General features: G+C 38.5%; 1 protein-coding gene across 1 annotated transcript in view; it reads left to right on the forward strand.

Moving 5' to 3' along the window:
* The first annotated feature begins 295 nt into the window (after window positions 1-295).
* Window positions 296-13,684, forward strand: part of POU2F2 (POU class 2 homeobox 2) — a 38,870-nt gene continuing 25,481 nt past the window's right edge. Inside the window, exon 1 of the mRNA XM_053452150.1 lies at window positions 296-482. Coding sequence (XP_053308125.1) covers window positions 386-482 — 97 coding nt within the window. The 5' untranslated portion in view covers window positions 296-385. The remainder of the gene's footprint in view (window positions 483-13,684) is intronic.

Consider the following 13,684-nt stretch of genomic DNA (forward strand, 5'->3'; position numbering starts at 1 on the left):
AGAGAGAGAGGAGAAAAAAAAATCCCCCACACACAAAAAAGACTTTAACCGGTGAATGAATATCCGAGAGGTGGAGAAGACATCTGTATCCTGCAGAGCATCCCTCCTTGGACCGATGCTCTGCCTGTAATTCGGACCCCCACTCACTCCACGCACTCACACTATTTCCCTCATCCAGTATCTGTGCAGGCGACACACTCACACCCTCACTCTCCCCCGCACTACACACACCAGGAGATTTTTTTTTCTCCTGTTTCTTCCCTTCTCCATCATTTCTCTCTCCCCCCCCTCACTCATTCACACACACCCTCCCTCACTCACTCCTGCATCGCACAGCACACCCTGGCCTAATTCATCGGGTTATGAAAGCTGCCTGTACGCTGCTATGTTCGTTCCACTCTCCGTTCCCTTTCTGTTTCAGCGAGCCGGCTCTGAACACACATGGCCCTTTAAGTCGCCTCTGTCCCTGGCAGGTGCTGACGGTAAGCAATATCGGCGCGGTGGGTCCGGTGTTAGCGTGCAGGAGAGGCAGGCAGTGTGTGCCTCGCTGCCAGACCCCGCTGTTGCCTTTTATTCATGCTTGTATTGATCTCTGGCTGTCAGAGGCAGCGAATTCAGCTCTTCTGGTCGATAGACAGGGAAAAAAAAAGAAAGAGGGAGAGGGAGCGAGAGAGAGAGAGAGAGGGAGCTCCAAATCAGAGACATTGGGATGTTTAGAAATTAGACCAAAGATTTTTAGGGGGTATCCCAAATAATCAGCACCCTCCCCCCAAACCTACTACCACCTTGTGCCCAACCGATACCTGATCTTAATTTCTATGGACCCCCACAAGTGGATTTAAGGATGTGAATGGGCTGTAAGGTGTCTCCCCCTATCCTAATGGGGGAGTCCCAGACACTTAGAATAATTAAGGCTGATTAGCTTAATTGGGAGAGACACTGGTGGTGGGAGAGGAGAGGGGGGCTTAGAGAATGGAGAGACAGTAAATGAAATAATCTCATGTTTGGTGACAAAAGGGACGATGTTAACCATTCCCTGCCGTCCTCAACTGTACCCCTACTTTACTTTACTTAATGTCTTCTTCTCAATGGGAAGAAAATATCTGTTCCTGTCTTATGACGAGGACACTTTGTTTGGTCTACAGACACCATGCAGCCTTCGTAATTTCCTTGGGTTTTCGTGGGAAGTTGTTGGGGGGCTCCAACAGACAGGGAACCCCCACGTTACGGCCCACGCTATTATCTGTCAATAGCCCCATTTAGAGGAAAAAATATCTATGGAATTATATATTGTTACATTGTATCATATGTAGCTACATTGTAATGTCTTCTCGATTGTCTTCTTATTGGTGGGACACAAAGAATTCCTGATCTATTATTGATAAGGAATAGACAGATCTGTTATACTGTATGTGTATCAGGATAACGTGATGATTATTTATGTTATTTCGTGGGTAACATTGTGTTTTTATATATTATAGTGGGAGGGAAATACAATATTTTTTCATATTTCAGGTGAAATGTATATTATTAGTGTATATGTTCCTGGGGTAATGCTATACTTGTCTATAATAGAGATGCATGTATTTATTTTTTTTTTTTTTACATACTATAGGTAAGTTTAATTTTTGGCAAATATATGTGTCCCTAATATTTAATCGCTAGGGGTAATAGCAAAAATGCTGGGTTTTTTGGAACTGTAATTCTCACTTGTTCAGAGTTATTTTTTTTATACTCCTTTATAAATTAATATGTTTTCTGAGAATAAATTTCGAGCGATTTTGGTTCGTTATACCCATTGAACTTTGCCATGCCTGTATCCTTGGCCTTTTGCCTTCCCAAGATATATTTACCCACCCCCCCTACTGAATAAGTCCCTACCATTTCTGCTGAGAGTCTATTCCATGTATAATACGCTAATAAGGTATGTATGCCTATTAATAATGTATGCTTCTGTGTGTGTGTGTGTGTGTGTATGTATATATTATATATATATATACATACACACATACACACACATATAGTATCTATATTCATAATAATATAATATAATATTGTGCGCTTCCTTGCAAATATGTATTATTTTACTTAATTCTTTGAGATAATTTCATCCGCATCATGGCATTTGGGAAACATGGAACATTTTTATATGTATATAAAATATAAATAATCTTAGTGTATATATATATATATATATATATATATATATATATATACACACACACACATACATACATGCAGATAGTATATAACAAATCTATATATATATATATATAACAAATCTATATATATATATATATATATATATATATATATATATATATATATATACACACACACACACACAAAGATTATTTGTATATGCATTAAATGTATGTGTATTTTTCTATGTCTGTCTATATCTATCATCTATCTATTGCTTGTGTATGTATATAAGTATGTTTAAGAAGCTGGTATATTTGTTTCCATGGTGCCAAGTTATCAATATTTTGGGTTGAAAGTTCCTTGATTTGGGACTATTCCGGGCAGTATATCTGCATGTGCTGTAATGGATTTTTAATGAGCTGATTTAATTTTCTATTGACGATCTTGGACGATCCACTGCTTGCTTTCGGGGGTTTAGGAGATCCGGGCTTTTAAACCCCCCTTGGTTTATCACGAGATTAAATCAGGTTCCCGTCCAGAATTCAGTGAATTAAAGGGCTTTTTTTTCCCCTTATAGAGGAGTTTGAATCTCATTAAAGTTTACTATCTCCAAAAATGACCCCAATCTTTGAGTCGCGGTCGGAGATGTAAATGGTGGGGTTGCTGTGCGCGTGCTGTATGGCTATTTCATGCGATGGACAGTAATATAGCCTACAGTAAATACCCAGCGATAGGATCGTGATAAGGCTTTTACAAGCTACAAAATGCTTTGCAGGCCCATTAGACTGTAAGCTCTCTAGAACAACAACTCCTTGCTTCAGAAAGATCTCAAAATGATATCCTTAAGCACCTACTCTCAATGTCTGGCTATATGTACTTATACTTAAGAACTATATACAGAATTAGAAGAAGGTAAACCTTTATTTAAAAAAATGGAGCCGTTCTTATTTCTTTAGGGAAAACAAAAATTACAAAACCTTTCTGGTTAAAAAAGAAAAGAAAAAAAAAAGATTTTTTTTGAAGTCCCGCCATCTCTGAATATACATTCTGGGGCATATTCTTTAAGTTTTTTCAGCTGTCATTGCACAGCATCACGTAAAATCCTGTTAATGACGAAGTGAATTTTATTTACACGCCGTCGTCGCCGCCATTTCAGAAGGTTCCTGCCTCAAATAGTATTCCATTAAAAGCACATTTTTTTTTTAAAAAAAACATGGATTTTCCTGTTTTTTTTTTTACTTGCTTTCAATACTGTGGTTTTAGAATTAGTTGTACATGATGCGTTCCATCTTCTGGACAGCCGAGGCATCTTGTGCATGGGACTCAAGGGCAAATTTTGGAAAGTGTTATTTTCAGTTTTATTTTATATTTTTGAATTTTTTTTTTTACATGGAATTTGGAGAAGGGATGTTATACAACAGGACTGGACTGATAAATATAGGGGAAAGCGGTGTAATAGCCATCGTCAACTTTCTAGCTATTTCCCTTTGCACCTTTGAAGGCGCGTTGAACAATAGGACTGGATAATTAAATGGGGGAAAAACAGGTATTATCCGTCATCAACTTCTTGGTTATTTACCCATCTCTGTGCCTTTGATATAGGAGATGGTGAAAGGGACATTGGTGGTTTTCTAGAATTTTATTGAGGACATGGTTGTCAAGAAGAGAGGAACGTGATTCCTGCCCTGCAGGTAAATGACCTCCAGGTGTGCCTCGTGAATATTTCGAAGGAGGCTGATGGAGGACACCAAAATATGGAGAATTTTGGTCTATAAACTAAGCTGTTGCGTTTTGTGAAGGTTATCCCAAGGTAGGAGAAGAACGGCTTGTTAGGCTATTGAAATGAGAACCATTTGTATCTTCGCTTAGTGGCAGTTCCACCACCCTTTAAGTGGGTGAACCGGGGATCAAGTCCCTTTTATATTTGCTGTTGTATCATCTTACTGACCCTCAACATGCTATCAATTAGAACCTGGACCACAGACCCCACAGCCACCTCCGCACAACGGCCGCTAAATTCTAGCACGGCCGTGGCAGCCGGTAGTCACTTCTTTGGACCGTCCACCATAATCCCCGACACTCGGATTTCTTCCATGTATTATTACTGGCCGACGGCCCGACCTCCAACCCTTAGAATTATCTGTTGATTAGCTGTATATATCGCGTATCAGTCTGTGTGAGAAAAGGCTACATTGTATATCACAAGTTGACAATTATATCATTATTGCACATTAAATATTAGATAATATACTTCAGTCTTTACTGGATCCATCATATACATTATAATGTATATACAATTAAAATATATTTAAGGGTTTGCATCACAATAGCCCTTTGGAATTTTATTACATACACAATTCTGTTTATTGATGACATATGGAGTGTTGGTTTTATAATCACAAGGAGAAATTTATTGTTTTCCACTGATCTATAAAAAGTGGAGGGTTGAGAAATAGTAATATTATATAATTTGGGTTGGATCCGTAATATTTCCACTCCTTGTCGGCAGCTTTGCCCCCACGCTGGTGACTTTATTTACATATTAATTTATTTAATTTATATAAGTTGTATAGTGTTTCTGTGGATTTGGTCTGCAAAGCCTTTGTCATAGTTCTAAGGTGATTACATATACCTGCTGTTTATTACTTGGCAGCTACTTTATGTTAATCGAACAGCAGATATCAGTTCTGTATAGCATTTGGTTTGTTTAAAAGTATGCTTTTTAACACACACACACACACACATATATATATATATATATATATATATATATATTTTTTTTTTTTTTAAATATATTTCTTCACTGATTTTGATAGTTGTGTGTAACAGTTATATAGCAGATCCATATTTGCACACTGATGTGTGTAAATATATATAATATATATATATTATATTAATATATTATTTGTGTGTATAAACGTGTGAGTATTATTACTTATTATATATATACACACACAAAGTTAATTTTTTATTAAAAGTTTAATTTATTTTAACCGGATAAAAATGCAATCCAGTGTTTTCATTCCCAGCCAAGGAATCTCTCCTCAAGGCAGGGACTGAAGAGGCAAAGTCTTGTGAACTCACAATGAATGCCCGTGTAATCTCATTAGAGCGGAATCTTAATTGTACTGAAACTATTTTGATACATAAAACAAGGTGATTACATGAAAGCGATGGGTAGGGTACTGCAGAGAGAGACGCGTTACGGAAACATTTCGCCGTGGATCCCGTCAGCTGTTTGTCAGCGTTAGGGACATCGGCTGCTTCCCGGACAATTGCTGGTGATGTCACGTAGAGCAGTAGGAAGCCGGTTCAGGCACTCAGAGGGTTAATATGTAGACAAACATCTGGTATTTTAGTGTAGAAATATAACGTTTTATATTTGTTGTCATCTCTGAAACCTTTTATTATAAAATTATTTATATTTTCTATTTGGCATAAAAAAACGATACGTGATAAAATAGGTACATTTTTCTTGTGGACGGTAATTGATGACTGGGTACTTTTATTGATTAGTTAACGTTGCACGTCGGGGATTGGAAATGATTAAACCTAACCGCTTCTCTTAGAGCGTTGTCGGACTCGTGCCTTATGGCACCCTTTGAGAGCCGCTCAGCTGTATTTTTCAATAATGAGCGAGTTAAAGGAGAACTGACCTAATTTTTACTAAATTTAGCCAAAGTAACTTGCATTTTGTATCGGAGACCATTCTTATTGTGACGTTGCCACCTGCCAATACATTAAATCCTTCCAAATACTTTCTGATGCGTACTCCGGTATGTGACATCACACACGCAGCTCTGCTCTGAGGGGTACGTTTGACGCCTGCGCATTAGGAATCACCATCTGAAAACGAGCCAGCCTCACTTTGAGTTGATGCCCATGACATCACATGCCGGCGCGTACATTCCCAGCAGGTACTTCTACACCTTGGTACGTTTTGCCGTATGCCAACTGATGAAGTAGTATACATGGTGGCGCTTGATGGTGGAATTCGGGGCAATGTGATAATAGGTAGGAACTTCATTATAAAATAGTTTTCGAAGAGTTAACAAATTTCTCTTTTAAGTTTATCAAGAATTTCATTTTACGTTTCCATGGATACATGGAGGACAACAGCTCACTTTTTTCTGGAACTATAGTCTAGAACCCAATCTTCCAGATTAGCAAAGAAATGAATGTTCTGCCAATTTGGACATAAAAAATGACTTGAGATGTCTTGTCAAAGTAACTGTATCTCATTTTATGATTGCGAAAAGGGGGCAATGGCATTAAGACACTGTGAAGGTATCTGGAGCTCATTCAGTTAGTTCTTCACTAACCCAACGTTTAAGACTAATGGTCAGCATTCTAGTATCGGAGGTGTGGTGGAGGATAATTTAGGGAATTTAAGCCTCGCTAGGAAGGGCACAAGGCCATCCTGGACATAAGAGAAGACCAAGGTTTGAAGTCTCACAGCTGGTAGAAGTATGGGCAGACTTGGTGGGCCAACTGACCCTCATCTTCTGTTCTATGTTTGTTATCACATGTGCAGTTTTATTTGTAAACTGAAACTGCTAAGGAGAGAGTCTAAAGACAAAGAAAAAAGTCTTCATATGCTCGCGTCTTTCTCCAGGCTTCACCACGGCCACATTTTCCTGGTCGACATTTCCCCTAATCCAATTATCACTATCTCCCGTCCATCCGAAATACTGCCGACGGACTCTTTTTCCTCTCTGGCAGAACCTCGTCTTCTGCGCCCATATGAAATTCCCTGAACTGCTTCTTTATCTCCTCCAGAATCAAATTTAAAATCTTGTCACTAACCTACAAATCCCTTTACCACGTTTTTCCTTTTTTTTCCCATTTTGGCCTCGTGTGTAAATATTATCCTAATAGTCACCTGCGTTGTTCACAAGACCTACTGGTCTCCTCCTCTCTGTTAACCTTCTGTCATTCTTTCTGACAAGGACCATCCTTATCTTTGGAACCCACTACCACTATATGCTATGTGAACTAAAACCGCTGCGGTAAAAAAAAAACAGGGCGTATTAGGACATCAGGAAATTCACCTTCAGCGTTGGATGTATCGTTCATACATCCAATAGTCATTTTTTTCTGTTTGAAGGCCCACATATTTTAAATTATTCCATTCTGCAATTATTATTACTATTATTATTATTATCAGTATTATTTATTTTTATACATTATCTTAAAATACAGTAACACAATTAATGAAATAATCATGTATTACAGGTTTTAGAATATTATTATTTATTAAGTATTTTAATGTAAATCACTTAAATATTTTTTTTCAACTTTCAACAGTACAATTTGCCAAAAATGTAAAAAAAAAAAAGATTTATTACTTGATAGCATTTGATATCCTCTCCTAAACATAAGTAAGACTTTAAGTACATATTCTAATATGTGTACTGACCATGTAAATAATGAATTGTATACATTTTTCTCCTGTGTATTTTAATTCTATCCCTGTGGTGAATAAAGTAGTCAGGGCTTGTACATAATACATGAGATAAGTCCCTATTTTAATGGTGTTATACCATTAAAGCAATGTGTATATTCATGCATTGTGCCCATAGCTATTCTTCTATTGAGTAACTATATATCATAAGTATGTAGTATGTGTATACCTTATGTATGTTCCTGGTGTTTGCATTTTAATATGTTATAAATATTACATGCATCTTGTATCAGTATAGCTCATGTATATTCAATGTATTTATCCCCCTCTCTCTTCCTTACACTAATCTTGTCTTCTTATAGTCCAACTTTCTTTAACGTATAGAATCCATACATCAACATCCCCACACAACTTTGATTTTCCTACGACCTCCTTTATCACAAAGAATGGTCAGGATTCTGTGAATATTAATTTAAGATGTATTCTCGGAATAATTATTTTGTTTTTCATTATTTTACCAAAATGGCTGCGTTACTATTTTATTTGTTTTATAATTTGTTTTCATTATTTTTTTTTCCCATTGAGCTCAAACTCTGTCCCAAACTAAAATAAGTAGATAAATAATATATCTATCAGACTATATATCAGATTTTAGCTGCTGGGAACATGTAGTACATTAATTGCTTATAAAAAATAAGTGCCTAATCTTACAATTTTTCACTTTTTTGTTCTTGAATAGGAACATTCTTGGTCGAAAGCTTGTAGTGTGCCAAGGCTCCTTTATAGGAGTGAATTTCTATCAATTCTGATTGTGCCAACTTGTGTATAGAATATATGGTCTTTACCCTCTATATAGGTCACCACGAGAAGAGAAGAAAATAGTAAATGTTCCCGTTAGAATAGTAATTTATCAGCTTGCGACAATTTATGTACTCGATTGACACACCAGAAAATGTAAATTATTAGCGAAGCCACCGGTACCTTTTCACTTGTGTTATTACATACAGTTCTCTACAAGATGACAGCGAGACAGAATATTGGTAAAGACTCCTATAATAATAATATTTTCTAAGAAATAATGTATTTGCAATGGCCATTTAGAATAGGTTTTTAGAATGTAGAGTTACTAGTGATATATTTTGACACCAACCACTAGCATTTTCCAAACATAACAAAATTTACATCAAAACAACCAAATCATACGCTAATAAAATGTCCCTTCTGCATGTGCTACACAGTTCTGGAATATGAGAACTAGTAACATTGTTTCCCACAAAGTGTTTATGCTGAACTGTCAAACTGATTTTAATTATAGTTAATTACAGTAAATAGTTGAGCTCCGGGCATAATTAGCATAGAAATAGTGTCAAAACAATTGGAGACTTTTTTCTAGCTGGTGGGGTTATTAAGCACAGCATGTTTAGTCACTCTATGTAGCCCTGCTTACTGATCATGGAAGGGAAAATAGAAAAAAACCAAGATGGCACCAGGTGTTGTGAGCCACAATTATATCAGTATATTTCAAACGTGGAAGGGTTCATGGAACATGATGCAACTCATGAAGTGCATTGCTCATACGCTCCCATGCTTGCTGTCTGTGCTGACAATCAGACCACATCTTAGTGGGTCTGTCAACCATCTTTTCTTAGAGGGTCTGTTGACCACCCATTTTCATTCTTAATGGGTCTGTTGACCATCCACTTCTATGCTTGGTGAGTCTGTTGACCAACCTTTCCTATTTTTGGTGGACTTGTTTACCATCCTTTCCCATTCTTGGTGGATCTGAGGACCATCCGTTCCCGTGCTTGATTAGACTGTTGACCAACCTCCCCCATGCTTGCGGGATCTGTTGACCATCCTTTGCCATTCTTGGTGGGTTGGTTGACCATTCTTCCCAATGCTTTACAAATCTGTTGACCATCCACTTCCATATTTGATTGTTTTGTTGTCCATCCTTTCCCATGTGTATTGGGTCTGCTGACCTTCTGTTGCTTGCTTGTGGGGTCTGTTCATTATGGACTCTCATAATTATGGTGTCCTTTGACCATGCACCCCAGGCTTGTTGGGTACAATCATTCACTTCTACCTTGTTGGCCCTGTTGACCATTTATACACATACTCATTAGATGTGCTAACTATTCAATCCCATGTTACTTGGATGCAATCAATTTATATTTCCTGGTATATTTATGACTGCCTTATGGATATCACCACGCAAATTTTAGCTTCAACGCACATAAAACTTTGGCCCACATGCTCCATTAATACCGTTCCACTGACCCTTGCATTTTGTTTTAGCATTTTCCCTACTTGTTTCCTTTTTAATTTGCCATAAGCTTAGTGAATATGTACATTTCATCTTCCTTTCCTTAAAGGCTTCTTTGATGATTTTTACCTTGTATGCTAATGTCGACAACAACGTTGTTTTTGATCTAAAAAGCCCAAATCTAGAAATAGTTTAGAACATGAATGTTATTTAACTATGGTATTTTTTACCCTTAGTGAAGTAGCCTTTAGCCAAGACTTAATAAACCTTTTCAAAATGTTTTTATAATTTAATTTTATTTAAAATCCCAGCCATATTATTTGATCCAGCAGGATGCGGAGATTGTTAATTGTCATTCACTTGGCTGTAGCCTTTGAGTTTATTGGTGATTATTGAAGGTCCCCGCTTACTATTGTTGTGTAGCAGCTCTCTAATTTATGACCACCATTCTTTGTGAAGGTAATTTTTCTCTCTTTTAGTGGATTTAGTTGTCTGTTATTGATTTTCTCGTTGGTTAATAAGTCTTCTTCGATTGATTGGTCCCATTGTGTTATGATAAGTCGGGTGCTTTGTCGGTCTCATGTTTTACCCCATTGTCACTATTAACTGTTGATCCCGTTCGATTTGCGGATTTAGCTATTGAGTTAGGCAGCAGAAACTCATGTCACCTCTGCTGAATTCCAGCTTCGCTTTTGATTGGTGAATTGGCTGAGATGCACCAAATTCAGCGCTCTAAACACTTTGCACCAAGGGTTACGAACACCCAAAGCGATGCCAATGATCTTCCATCAGGCGATGATCATAGGAATTTGGAGAAATATTTTTACTGAGTTAATCCCATGATCTCTCTGGTTTTTGAATAGGCTTAAATTCATGGTTTCTGAGCAATAATTACGGGCAAGTCCATCTGCTGGCATTCCATCTCTGACGGAGAAGCTAAAAAGACAGGGGTTCTGGACTGGTGTCCTTACCATTACCTGGAGAACTTTCCATTCTTTAAGGGTATACTCATGAAATCAGAAATCTTTAGGCTTCTTCCTACATTTGAGATGTCAACGGAAATACCTAGAATTGATTTCTGCATGCTGTCACAATCCTCCTGATCAATACAATGATATTTATCCATGTAGCTGATATTATCATCGAAGACATGGCGTGACCGGAAGTTGAGTGGTTGGCAGATGCTCTTACGGTTATACCATGGGGCCAGAAACACTTACGGGGAGAAGAATCATAAAGAGAGTGGACGTGTCACAAGTGGTAGGTCACCATCGGTCTGTGTTTCAGGGTGCGGAGAGAAAGGGCAGCTCTCCAGCCTCATTCTAATGGTTCTGCATGGCTAGGTGGCCTGTCGTCCTTTGTGTGTCATTGGGACAGCGGTGCCACACCTATCAGCGTAGAAGCAAACTAAAACATCCAGTCGCCTCATTGGCCAGTAGATCAGACAATCCATGGAATATTAGAATTCCATGGCAGATACATTGAAACATTATTTACAGCCCCTCGTGAAACAGTCTTAGCTTTTGGTTTCCTTTGTTTGGCCCTATTAATTATTGATTCTCTGGGTTATTATACCTTTTGACTGGTTGGTCACTTTTCTTGCTGACCCCATTAGTTGTTGTTCTTGTCATTTGTGGGTCTCCTGGTGGTTAGTCTAATGACTCTTGTAACTGCTGCGTCCAACAATATACAATATATAGCATAGTAACAAATACCTGGAGAACTCTATCTACTTTCCTATCTATCTGTCTGTCTTCGCGCACAGCAGCACATTTGGCAGTATAAAAATGAAGCAGTATATGTAAGAAACAGAGTGATATATGGCTAGAACATGCAGCAATATATATCTGTAACGTCATATATATGAAAATCAATACATCCGTGCGCAGTAACTAATGCTGGCTGACCAATAAGCACGTGTTCTCCAAATCCCGCTGGTACTCATTTGGATTCTCTCTCTGCTTTTATAACTCACATATCTGTTTTGTGATAGCTAAAAGAGCAGCGGTGCAATTTATATCTCTATAACTCAGAACCGAATACATGTTTAACACAGATTATGTCTATCCCGCGCAGAGCAATACAAAGATCTGTACGGATCGGCGCCGGCTGCGGTATTGCAGGTGTGACTTAGCTTTATCCGGGGCATTAGCTGGCTTAGTGTGCTGGGAGTTAAGGACAGATGTACGTGTGGTCAGATAATACCCACCAAAATGTAAAGTAGCCGAAGAGGGACATTTTTTTATCTTAATGGGTGTGACTAGGGGCGTGACCAGGGGGTGGGACTTTCATGAGACTTTTTATATCACTTTGTGACCACTTGATAGCTATTTATGTAACCGGGTTTACTTATAAAGCCATCTCCTGTAGAACCCTGCGATACCCTCATACCCAGCAAACATTCCGAGCACCTAGAAAAGAGGGGGCATCAGGGGAGGAAAGAGGGGCATCAGGATTTGGGGGCCCGAAGAGGGTTCTTCCTAAAGAACCCCCATTTTCCCTGCCCCTCGTGCTTCCATGCTCTGTCACCAACACACACCTATTTCCACCTGTCTCTCTCTCGTCCGCAGCATCTCCTTGTGCTTTGTTGAATCTGGTGACATCTCCCAGCCCCCTTTATGGATCCTCCTTTGTTATCCAGTTGGAAGGAGGGGGGGGGGGAGACTCTCCTGACCTATGACCCCTTCTCAGCTCTCCATGCTGTAAATGACATGTTGTGTCCCAGGCTCTCAGCTTGTGTCCCTCTGCCAGACGTGGAATGACGGACAGCTTCACCCATCGCTCAAATTGCACAGGGGCGGCAAGGGGGGAGCCCCAGGGGATCAGAGACACTGGTGCATGTGTGTGAATTGGGGGGATGACATGGGACCGACGAGGGAGGAGGGGAAGGGGACAGAAAAAAGGCTGCCTATATATATATATAATTATTATATATTCATGGGTTACATCACTTTTTAAAAAGTTTAATATTAGAAGAACATTAAAATTATTATTATTAGTAGTATTGTCTACATATTCTGTAGGGGTGTCCGATGAACAGGGAAGAACTGGCGGATCCACGGATACCTTGGTGTTTCTGCCACGTAAGCAGCTTAGGGATCCCGTTTGCCCCGCAGCCACCTCTGGGAATGGATTTGATTGAGACAGATGTGTTTCTTCACTACCTTCCTGAGTAAAATATCTTAATTGCCTTTGCCCCCCCCAGTTTTTTATTTTTTAAGGACCTGTTAAAAAGGAAGCCACCGTTCAGTAGAAAGATAGTTTAAGAGTCAATCGACAAAGGTGGAGAAATGATATCAAAAGATAGAAAGAAAGGAGATGAGACAAAGAGAGAGGGACATCTAGGGGCGAACGAGAGAGAGACACTTAAAGAATTTCTAACTATTTATGAAGGAATATAAAGAGTGTAGTATTAATAAATATAGTTATAGGGGCTATAGTTACATAGTAACTATACTGTATACTACAGTATACTTTTCCAATAGTATATGGCCTTTGGCACACATGGTATCTGGCTGTACATCTCGTTACAATTAATACCCAGCTAATTATACCTGGCGTTAATATGTTGCGCAATAAGGGGTTAAAAACATACCTCCTTGACCCCCAAATCCAGTTGGATGTTTTCTTGGATCAAAATGAAGTATGCTAAAGTTAAATTGTTATAACCGTTAATGCCAGCGTTTGCTAGAAAGAGATTCTCGAGGGCTCTACTTCCATCTGAAGAAGAGACTTCTGAGGTCCAGAAAAGTTTCTGTAACTTTACAAATTTTTTGTTTGCGTTGGCCCAATAAAGTTTCTTAACTTCCTCTAAAGACTCCATTTCTCTTGGTCTAATAAGGCAATATATGTTCTTACTAGAAATGGAT

This window comes from Spea bombifrons, chromosome 12 (assembly GCF_027358695.1).
Source record: "Spea bombifrons isolate aSpeBom1 chromosome 12, aSpeBom1.2.pri, whole genome shotgun sequence".
Classification (NCBI taxonomy): domain Eukaryota; kingdom Metazoa; phylum Chordata; class Amphibia; order Anura; family Pelobatidae; genus Spea; species Spea bombifrons.